Source organism: Osmerus mordax, chromosome 8 (genome assembly GCF_038355195.1).
Source record: "Osmerus mordax isolate fOsmMor3 chromosome 8, fOsmMor3.pri, whole genome shotgun sequence".
In the NCBI taxonomy this organism is placed as follows: Eukaryota; Metazoa; Chordata; class Actinopteri; order Osmeriformes; family Osmeridae; genus Osmerus; species Osmerus mordax.
Window position 1 is genome coordinate 1,057,098 of NC_090057.1, and position 9,698 is coordinate 1,066,795.

The 9,698-nt window shown below is 47.1% G+C and overlaps 2 protein-coding genes across 4 annotated transcripts; one reads left to right on the top strand and one right to left on the bottom strand.

Annotated features, from left to right (window-relative positions):
- The first annotated feature begins 255 nt into the window (after positions 1–255).
- On the top strand, positions 256–5,980 carry LOC136947131 (serine/threonine-protein phosphatase PP1-beta catalytic subunit-like). The gene is made up of 9 exons (XM_067240987.1): positions 256–307; positions 2,357–2,488; positions 3,028–3,258; positions 3,438–3,542; positions 3,637–3,708; positions 3,786–3,937; positions 4,081–4,215; positions 4,302–4,402; positions 5,543–5,980. The coding sequence occupies exons 1-9, from the start codon at positions 256–258 to the stop codon at positions 5,544–5,546; spliced, it is 984 nt and encodes a 327-aa protein (XP_067097088.1). The 3' UTR covers positions 5,547–5,980.
- bpnt1 (bisphosphate nucleotidase 1) lies at positions 5,294–9,332 on the bottom strand. 3 transcript variants are annotated; one of them, XM_067240989.1, is made up of 9 exons: positions 9,242–9,332; positions 8,607–8,736; positions 8,403–8,507; positions 8,205–8,312; positions 8,059–8,107; positions 6,930–7,021; positions 6,654–6,851; positions 6,460–6,565; positions 5,294–6,349 (listed from the first exon to the last, which is right to left on the bottom strand). In XM_067240989.1, exons 2-9 carry the CDS (start codon positions 8,724–8,726, stop codon positions 6,198–6,200), a joined length of 930 nt encoding a protein of 309 aa, XP_067097090.1. In that variant the 5' UTR covers positions 8,727–8,736; positions 9,242–9,332; the 3' UTR covers positions 5,294–6,197. The 3 variants fall into 3 exon arrangements, with proteins under 3 accessions (XP_067097090.1, XP_067097091.1, XP_067097092.1); XM_067240990.1 differs by lacking the exon at positions 9,242–9,332 and adding an exon at positions 8,813–8,934; XM_067240991.1 differs by lacking the exon at positions 9,242–9,332 and adding an exon at positions 8,920–8,928.
- Positions 9,333–9,698: the final 366 nt, after the last annotated feature.

Below are 9,698 nucleotides of genomic sequence, written 5' to 3' on the forward strand. Positions count from 1 at the left end.
ATGCTTTTAGTTTTAATTGATCAGAGAATGTGTAATATTCTAGTTTTGTTGATGTTTGGGCCAAGTTGGAGATATTGAATGATGATCGAGCCATTCATTACGCATTACTGCATAATCATTTTCAGTATGTGGAGGCTGGAAAGTCATTGCCTTCTGAGTCTCTAAAAATCAGTCGGGCTCATTGATTATTGGACTGTTTTGACGTCACCTGGCGGCGGGTTTCATATTATTCTTTTACTGAGATTATTAGAAAACATGGCGGAAAGCGAGCTGAACGTAGACAGCATCATCTCTCGATTGCTTGAAGGTAACTATGCTATTCTGTACAGCTTTTATCACTGTGTGGTGGGTACCTTAGTCATTTCAATATTTTTTTACTGTTACTGATCATGGCCAGGTCATGAAGAACTACAGTTACTGTATGTAATCTAATGTTTTGCTGGCTAGCTAATGTTGCTAGCACTAGTTAGCTCGTGTGTCGTCCGTTTTCGCCCAGGGCGGCAGTCTGCCAAGTAAAAAGGGTTGGCGGTGAAACGCTACAGTAGCTGTCTAGTAGTTGGGTGGAAACAGCGACCGACTTCTCTATATTGTATTTCAGTCGCTCACTAACGTGAATCAACATTCGTCTGTCTGCTATGTTAAGGGGTTGTCTAGCTAGCTAAGTAGCTTTTCTTCTAGCTGTAGCTGCTAGTTAAAAAACCGTAAACAGTTTGTCAGCTTCCTCGGTATGCTAGCTAGCTAGCAACATAGCGGAACACACCCCCCTCCCCAGTCATCGCCGTCTATATGTAGCTCGAGCATAACGTTGGTACAGCTTTACACCCATCATAAATCAGTATTTCTGGTCAGCCAAAACTGTGCCAGTGGTTGATGTTTTGATGACGTAAGTTAAGGTATTTTGCTGTTAGGCTGTTTTGTAACCGTAGAACCGTGTGTACGTAGAATAGCGATATTTGTCATTGCAGCCCGTATTTTTGGATGTGGCTGCGAAGGTCACGCTACAATATACTAACGCAACGGCTGGTTATTAACATTTCGTCCACTGGCCTCCACTCACTTAACCCTCTTGTTGCCCTGGGGTCACAATGACCTTAAATCTTATTCAAATCTAAGAAAATTATATAAAACATTGAATTTAAGTACACTGGCTTTCATATGTTTAAAGTTTTACCTTTTGGGGGGGGGGTTGAGAGTTAACAAAACTGCTGATGTTGTTTAGGACTATTTGGTTGAATTCGAAACTTATAACTGTAGTCTGTGCCAAATGTCACATTTGTATCCAAAGCTAAGTTGAGTTATTATGAAAGAAATTGGACCCTGGGTCAAAGTAAACTAAGTGTAACGTGTTGGTATTTTTTCAAGACAAGAGGAAGGTTAATTAGTTCAGCTTGGCAGATAATAAATATCCTAAACGGAGACCAATATCCACAGTTACCGAGTCAATATCATTTAAATAAATTGGGAGTCAGGTGGCTGAGCGGTTAGAGAATCGGGATAGTAATCAGAAGGTCGCCGGTTCGATTCCAGGCTGTGCATAATGACGTTGTGTCCTTGGGAAAGGCACTTCACCCTACTTGCCTCGGGGAGAATGTCCCTGTACTTTCTGTAAGTCGCTCTGGATAAGAGCGTCTGCTAAATGACTAAATGTAAATAGGCCAACATTGAGCCGTGTTGTGTGTGGTATTTGGTTCCATGCACTCGGCCTGCCCCACTTGGAACATTTCCCGCAGCCTCTCACTCCAGTAGCTAATCACTAAGCACCCCGAGCGCTCTGGGTCACACCTACATCATCATACTCTGTTGACTGAAATACTATTTAAAAACCTTGCTAAAGTGTTCAGAGGTTCTTAATTCTTCCCACACCATTCATCATTTTAATGGAGGGGATTTTACATTTACATTACATTTACATTTAGTCATTTAGCAGACGCTCTTATCCAGAGCGACTTACAGTAAGTACAGGGACATTCCCCCGAGGCAAGTAGGGTGAAGTGCCTTGCCCAAGGACCCAACGTCAGTTTGCATGACCGGGAATCGAACTGGCAACCTTCGGATTACCAGTCCGACTCCCTCACCGCTCAGCCACCTGACTTCCCCATTTTACAGATCTTACTTTTTTATTTGTCATTTGCCATTACTCTTGGTATTGGTCACATGTAGTTGACAAAAAGTACTTGTGACAGATTATTATTTGTTGTAAATATTTCACCTTAGTGGTGCACTGGATATCTGCTTCTGTTTGGGCCTTATGTTGCCATTAAGACAAGGGGATAATGAAAACGGTCTAATCTGTCGATATGCAAAGCCGAGCATATGTGTCATTTTAATGAGGATGGTGGTGACCCTTCCTATGCAGTGCGGGGATGTCGTCCGGGGAAGATCGTTCAGATGACGGAGGCGGAGGTGAGGGGGCTGTGTATCAAGTCTCGGGAGATCTTCCTCAGCCAGCCCATCCTGCTGGAACTGGAGGCTCCTCTGAAGATCTGTGGTCAGTACACTAACAGCAGCCCTGTGGTCAGTACACTAACAGCAGCCCTGTGGTCAGTACACTAACAGCAGCCCTGTGGTCAGTACACTAACAGCAGCCCTGTGGGCAGTACCACAGGGTCCCTACTTCCCCTCCCAGAGGTCAACAGATCTTATTGTCAACCTTCTGTCTATGAAGAGACCTAAATGGCCTCCTCTACACACACACACACACACACACACACACACACACACACACACACACACACACACACACACACACACGTTGGCTGGACGTAGGCTGGAGTTGGTAGTTAGGGTTCCATACAGCAGCAGAGCTGGTGCTTTATAAGTAGAGCAGGGAGAACTATAAGGGGGACTCCCCTGAGTGTGTCTTGCAGTGAAGCGAGAGCAAGAGAAAGACAGTTCAGTCTCCCTTCAGGCAGGTACAGTCATAGCTCAGACTCCCACCCTTCTCTCCTCCTCACCGCTTCCAGTCTCTCCTCTCACACCCATCTCTTGTCTCTCTGCCCCCCACCACCACCCCAAAACCCCCACCAGGTGACATCCACGGCCAGTACACAGACCTGCTGAGGCTGTTTGAGTACGGAGGCTTCCCCCCCGAGGCTAACTACCTGTTCCTGGGGGACTACGTGGACCGAGGGAAGCAGTCCCTGGAGACCATCTGTCTCCTGCTGGCCTACAAGATCAAGTACCCCGAGAACTTCTTCCTGCTGAGGGGGAACCACGAGTGTGCCTCCATCAATCGCATCTACGGCTTCTACGATGAGTGTGAGACGGGGAACCTCCACCCACCTCCTGACGCGTTACTTTAAGTGGTCTAGTGTTTGAGGATGCGTTCTGTGTGTGCCCATGTGACTTCCTAGTGCCTGTGATGCTGTCTGACTGACGTGTGTTTGTGTTTCCTAGTGCCTGTGATGCTGTCTGACTGACATGTTTGTGTTTCCCAGGCAAGCGCAGGTTCAACATCAAGCTGTGGAAGACCTTCACGGACTGCTTCAACTGTCTGCCCATCGCTGCCATCATCGACGAGAAGATCTTCTGCTGTCACGGAGGTGTGCTTGCTGTTCCTCAGTTACTTCCCTCACACATGTAGTGTGACGTGTTTCTTCCTGTCCTTGTCCGTCATGCTCTTCTCCCATCCTGCAGGTCTGTCCCCTGACCTACAGTCCATGGAGCAGATCCGCCGGATCATGAGACCTACTGATGTTCCTGACACAGGTGTGTCATCGCCACATGCTGGTGGAGGATGATCGTGTTGTCTGAGTTGTGATGTAACCGTTGTCCTCCCCCGTCAGGCCTGCTGTGCGACCTGCTGTGGTCCGACCCCGACAAGGACGTCCAGGGCTGGGGCGAGAACGACCGCGGGGTGTCTTTCACGTTTGGGGCCGACGTCGTCAGCAAGTTCCTCAACCGGCACGACCTGGACCTCATCTGCAGAGCCCACCAGGTACAGCTCCCATTCTGCCGTCTGTTCCGTAGCAGTCCTACCGCTGTGGTCAGTGGAGGAGTTTCGTTGATTTGCGTGTCAAGGTCCTTGTTCAGGAGGGAATGTTGTTGAGAGATTCCAACCTGCCCTCTGCTATGATACAGGTGGTTGAGGACGGGTATGAGTTCTTTGCCAAAAGACAACTGGTGACATTGTTCTCCGCCCCCAACTACTGTGGGGAGTTCGACAACGCTGGAGGCATGATGAGTGTGGACGAATCGCTCATGTGCTCCTTTCAGGTAAGAAACGCAAACACAGTCAAACCGCCGTCCTGTGGATGAGACGATGCCAGTCTGCTGCTCAGCTCTGCCTTTGTCCCTCTCAGATCTTGAAGCCGTCAGAGAAAAAGGCAAAGTACCAGTACGGAGGGGTGAACTCTGGACGCCCGGTCACTCCACCCCGTACTGCCCAAGCCCCCAAGAAGAGGTGAATGATTGGCCCACTCCCTGCCCCCCCTTGCCAAGCCCCCTCCTTAGCCAATGGGGAGCTCTCCACCACCCTTTCTCCCTATCAGCTCTTTCATATAAGTGTTAACATACATTTTGCTGTGAATAATGTTTTTGTTTTGGCTTGTTTGTTGGTATTTTTATGATGGTGTTTTTTCAACGACGTGTTGCTCTGCCCTCGCTATTCCAAAGTGCAGCAATATGAACCTAACCTTTAGTGTAAGGGGCTCGTCTCTTGGAAAGGACACTTTTCTGCCTTCAGATCAACAAAAGGGGAATTTGATTGGTGTGTGTGTGTGTGCGTGTTAGAGTTGCGTGATGGGCTTCCCGCTCCAGGTTCTTCCAGACTTCGGGGGTGTTCCAGAAAGCCAGAATTGTTAGTCGGCCAGACAGATGTTACAAAATACTTTTAAAAACATTGTGTGCTTTATTTATCTTTTGAATTGTCTAAATAATTGACGCTCTTGGTAACTCATTAAAGTATATTTTTTTGCTAATTTCAAGAGCTGTAACGTTCAAACCTGGTTGGCTGATTTGAGAAGCATGCTTTGTGGAGCGCCCCCACCAGTACACACCAGTCAGACCCACCCCTCACAGGCACGAACACCTTGTTGACGTACTCATGGTACTAGACATCTCGGCCTTCTACTAACACTGATTCGGTATGGTAATGAATAGTATGGTGTCATACCAACCCGTTGGACTCCAGAATGTTTTCTCCTCATGGAGATGAAAATGTTTTAACAGGACGCGATTAAAATGTATATTAAACAAATGGTCCATGGTATAAAAGCGGACACATTGCAAGTTAACATTCTACTACATATCTGTGTATGAAATTCTGTTGGCAGATAAGCAACCTTACAGTGTCTGGGTCCTAACCCTGGCCCTGCACATCAGGTGTGTGACATCATGCCTGTTTGTTTAAATCAAGCATACCAGCAACTTCTCTGATCCTGCTTCCATTACTAAGGACTGTTTGTTATGGAAATAGATGTTCCGCTGTGCCTGCCTGTAGGAATGCATTGATCTTGATAAGTGCAGTAGCACACTTTAGAGATGAAAGGCACAAATGTGTTGTTACCATTTGTAAAATCCTGCTACTTTTTTGTACTTTCAGTTGATGTAAACATAGCAGATGACATCATCATAGCGAGGTTGTGCACACGCTCACCAAGCGCAGTGGAAGGCAGAGATGGCACTGGCGTTTAACAGTGCGCCACCTACTGGTACATGTTTGTAAGAACGACCAAGAGGTTGAGGAAGAATGGACAAGTGACAGATCCAAATATCAAATGTAAACATGGGTGTTCATGCTAGCTGTACACTCATATAAGATGACACTGCGCATCAGTGTCATTTTCATCCAACTAATGAACATTTACAGGAATATTCTAATGATTTAAAAACAAATGTAGATTTTGATTAAAATCTTGCCTTTTTCTTTGTTAATCTGTTGGTCTATTCAAGTTGGAAACTGTAAGTGTCTAAAGATTTGTACAAGTGTTTCAGATCCTTTGAATGAAATAAACAGAAGAGTGATGTTGATGTTCGGCCACACTTGTCATGTAAATATTACTGTTCAGTCACAAGTGTTTTTATTACACAACAGATATCAAAAACAACATGCATTCTGATTCACTTACAAGAACATAAGGTACATGATTGTGATTAAGAAGATAACTGTATCTTCTAACAATAATATCTATATCCCACTTTATCCCTGCCACTTATAGTACAGGACCATTCTTGTCAACCTGATGACAAGAATGGTCTCAGTCGGTCTTCAGGGCCTGGAGAACAGACTGTGGCACCCTACTGGCATAGTACTGGTGGTTGCGTAGAGTGGCCAGCACTCCTGTTGAGTTCATATGCTTCACATTGGCGTCATAACGATAGGCATTGCCATGCATGTCTGTCAGTTTGCCTGCAGAGAGAGAGAAATGTTACACAAAGGAGAGATTTCTGTCTGGTGTTCATTAGAGGTTGAAACAGAGCGTCACTCAGCATGTCAGAGAGGATGAGGATGAGCTTTACCTCCCACTGCATGCAGGATGGCTTCAGGGGCACATGTGTCCCACTTCTTGCACCCCAGACTGGCAAACACATATGCAGAGGCCTTCCCTTCCACAAGCTGGATAATCTACAAGGGGGAAGAATCAAGGAGGGCAACTCAATATCACATTCATAGCAAACACACTATCTTACATGTATTTTTCACCTATGTTTACCTTATTTCCAGCTCCGCCCACTTTGATCACCTCGTCAGGCTCCATGGCCTGGACACAGTCCGTGACTAGCTTGTTGCTATGGGAACGGGTGGTAGTGACGATGCGCTTCCCGTCTGGGACTTCCTGTAGTTGGAACCCAAAGGCTCCCAGTCCGAGCACTCCCCACAGGGTCCTGCCCAGCTCTGCACCTGCCCCAAGCTACCAGTCACACACGCTGCTCATAAAGGACTTGGTCAGTCAGACAGGATAACATATTGCATTTCAATATCTTGGTACCTCATAATTGTAAAATGGCTGGTTTATGACCCCAGCAATAGCCTTTCCTCCATGTGCGATTCCAATGAGCACAGTCACATGATCCAAAAGCCCTAAGATCAGATGACATAACAGTGAGTTGAGTTGAGCTGAACCAGAACACAGCACTGACACATCCAGAATGTTCCAATGTTCCAGGAACAGTCAACTACATAAAGCTGGAATGAAAAACAAAAGCCCACAACCCTCTACTGGCTATTTCCCCTTCCTCACTAAAGCCACCCCAGTATCCAGCACATGTCCCTCCATGTCCCACGCCCCTCTTCCTGTCACCATACGGAGCGCCGTGCATCGACGCTCAGAAGCATCCAGCCTGGTGTGGGACACCTCGGCCTGGTCTGGGAGGTAGAGACACCGCGCCGCTGGTCAGCAGCACAGGACGCACAGGAGAGGGGGGGAGGGGGAGAGAGAGGGAGAGAGAGGGAGGGGGAGAGAGAGGGGGAGGGGAGGGGAGAGAGAGGGGGGAGGGGGAGAGAGAGGGGGAGAGAGAGGGGGTGGGGAGGGGAGAGAGAGGGGGGAGGGGGAGAGAGAGGGGGAGAGAGAGGGAGAGGGAGGGGGAGAGAGAGAGAGGGTGGGGAGGGGAGAGAGAGGGGGGAGGGGGAGAGAGGGGAGAGAGAGAGAGGGGGGAGAGAGAGGGGGGAGGGGTAGAGAGAGGGAGGGGGAAAGAGAGGGGGGAGGGGGAGAGAGAGGGTGAGAGAGAGGGGGGAGGGGGAGAGAGAGGGGGGAGAGAGAGGGGGGAGGGGTAGAGAGAGGGAGGGGGAGAGAGAGGGGGGAGGGGGAGAGAGAGAGAGAGGGTAGGGGGAGAGAGAGGTGAGAGTGAAAGAACAGGAGCAATCCTGAAGGCACTTTTCCACTGCATGGTCATGAGGTGTCGCTGTGACAACCTACATTGACGGAGTAACTGTCTGCGGTGGACAACTAAGTCAATCAAAACCCTCCCATCTATGAAGTCATGCAAGGAAGGAGGAACTCCATCATTTTTGTCGTCAGGGTGTGGAGACATGAAGGCTAAAACACACAGGCTCCAGAGAGATAGAGAAGGGAAGTTACAGTAACAAAAAACACTGTTAAGACTCTTGAATAAGTTTACCTTCAGTATATTCTTTAGTCCCATCGAGGGGGTCAACCCAGACCACCAACTAAGATGAGAAACACAACATACGCAATTCATTTCTGACATGTATGGCATATACTGTAAGGCAGAACTACACCTGTCTGTATATATACCCCTCTTACCTCCTCCTCTTTCAAGGTGTTGTATTCAACTGGACAGGCCTTCTGCAGGATCTCTTCAAACTGCCCGCTCTCAATCAAATCTTCCTTCACTTCCTCTTCTGGCAGATCCTTTCAAACGGGTGATGATCAGACTTATTTTATGAGTTATTGTGGATCCTAATTTAATTTCGTAGCCTGAGTCTTCTTGCACACTCCTACCTCCTCTCCAATGATGGTGATTTGGGGAAAGTGTTTAGACAGAGAAGCACAGATGCTCTGCTGGACCAGCCTGTCTGCCAGTGTCTGCAAGTCATTGGCTCCTGTCTGGAACACAGGAGTACCACAGCAATAACGCTTCAATAAGAGAGACAATGCATGCATTTCACTGCTGACGGATTGAAATTCCAGTGAATCTCAGCCTACCTTTTCCACAATGCCAAGGTCTCCACTTTGAAGGACCCTCCTTGTGATTGCCCCTGCCTTCTCGGCTACAGCGTATGCTGAGGCCATGAGACGCATCACTACAGCTGGGTTTCCCGACATGGCTGGTCGACTGAAGTAAAGCACAGTTGTTTCTCAGTGCCTCTTCCTAGTCAGGTCTCCTCTAACATGTTTGATTAACCACACACCTTGTTCAGGTACTGGGGCAAAGGCCAGCGGTATATGCTGCGTCACTCTGAGCTAAGGCATCTTAAAACGGTGTGCCTTTGTGCCTTAAGCAAAGTATTAACGTTACCTGTGTGTTTTACATAATCCCAAATCTGTACTGTACCTCAGTCATGTATTAGGTTATATTTTTCTGGTGGATTAGATAGCCTATCACCAGACAAAATCCAGCATTTAACTTATATTACATAAATTACATTTTTTGTAACATTCCGTGATGTTTCGTGACCACTACTAGTGCCACTAGTAGTTTACCAGTCCTAGTGGAGCTAGCTACTGCTTGGCTACTTTCATGGTAGCTAGCCGAATTAAGTAATTGTAGTTATACAATGTAATTATTTTATACCAAAACAACCTCCCTCTTGTCTTGTGCATACAATTACATGACTCACAGGTTTATGAGTCAAGACAATTTGTAGGAACTTCGTCTAGATAGCCAAACCAGGATGAATCCAAAACAGCCCACTACAGAACAGACGGAAACAGTGCCGTTCTACACTTATTTGGCCGTTGGGTCCAAATGCCTGACGGATTAATGGGGTTGATGCGTTTAGCTTCTAATTTAGCTTTTTGGATGGCGTGGACAGTGGACACAAAACCCCAGATATACGTGGGTAATTCTTGTCTTTGAAATGTATGTTCACCTCAAAAATGCCCATATTCGGTTTAGCCGGATGCTATCTAGATGCCTCCAAGCATTTGAGTATAGTAAGACTAATAAATCCAGTCGCCGGTCTCTGCTACTAGATGGAAATGCCGTCTCGAGCACTATGTATGTGTGCTAAGCGGCGGTTAGAATTTAAATTAGTAAACCGTTTGAAAGGTAGTCACTAAATTATCTTCATTTCT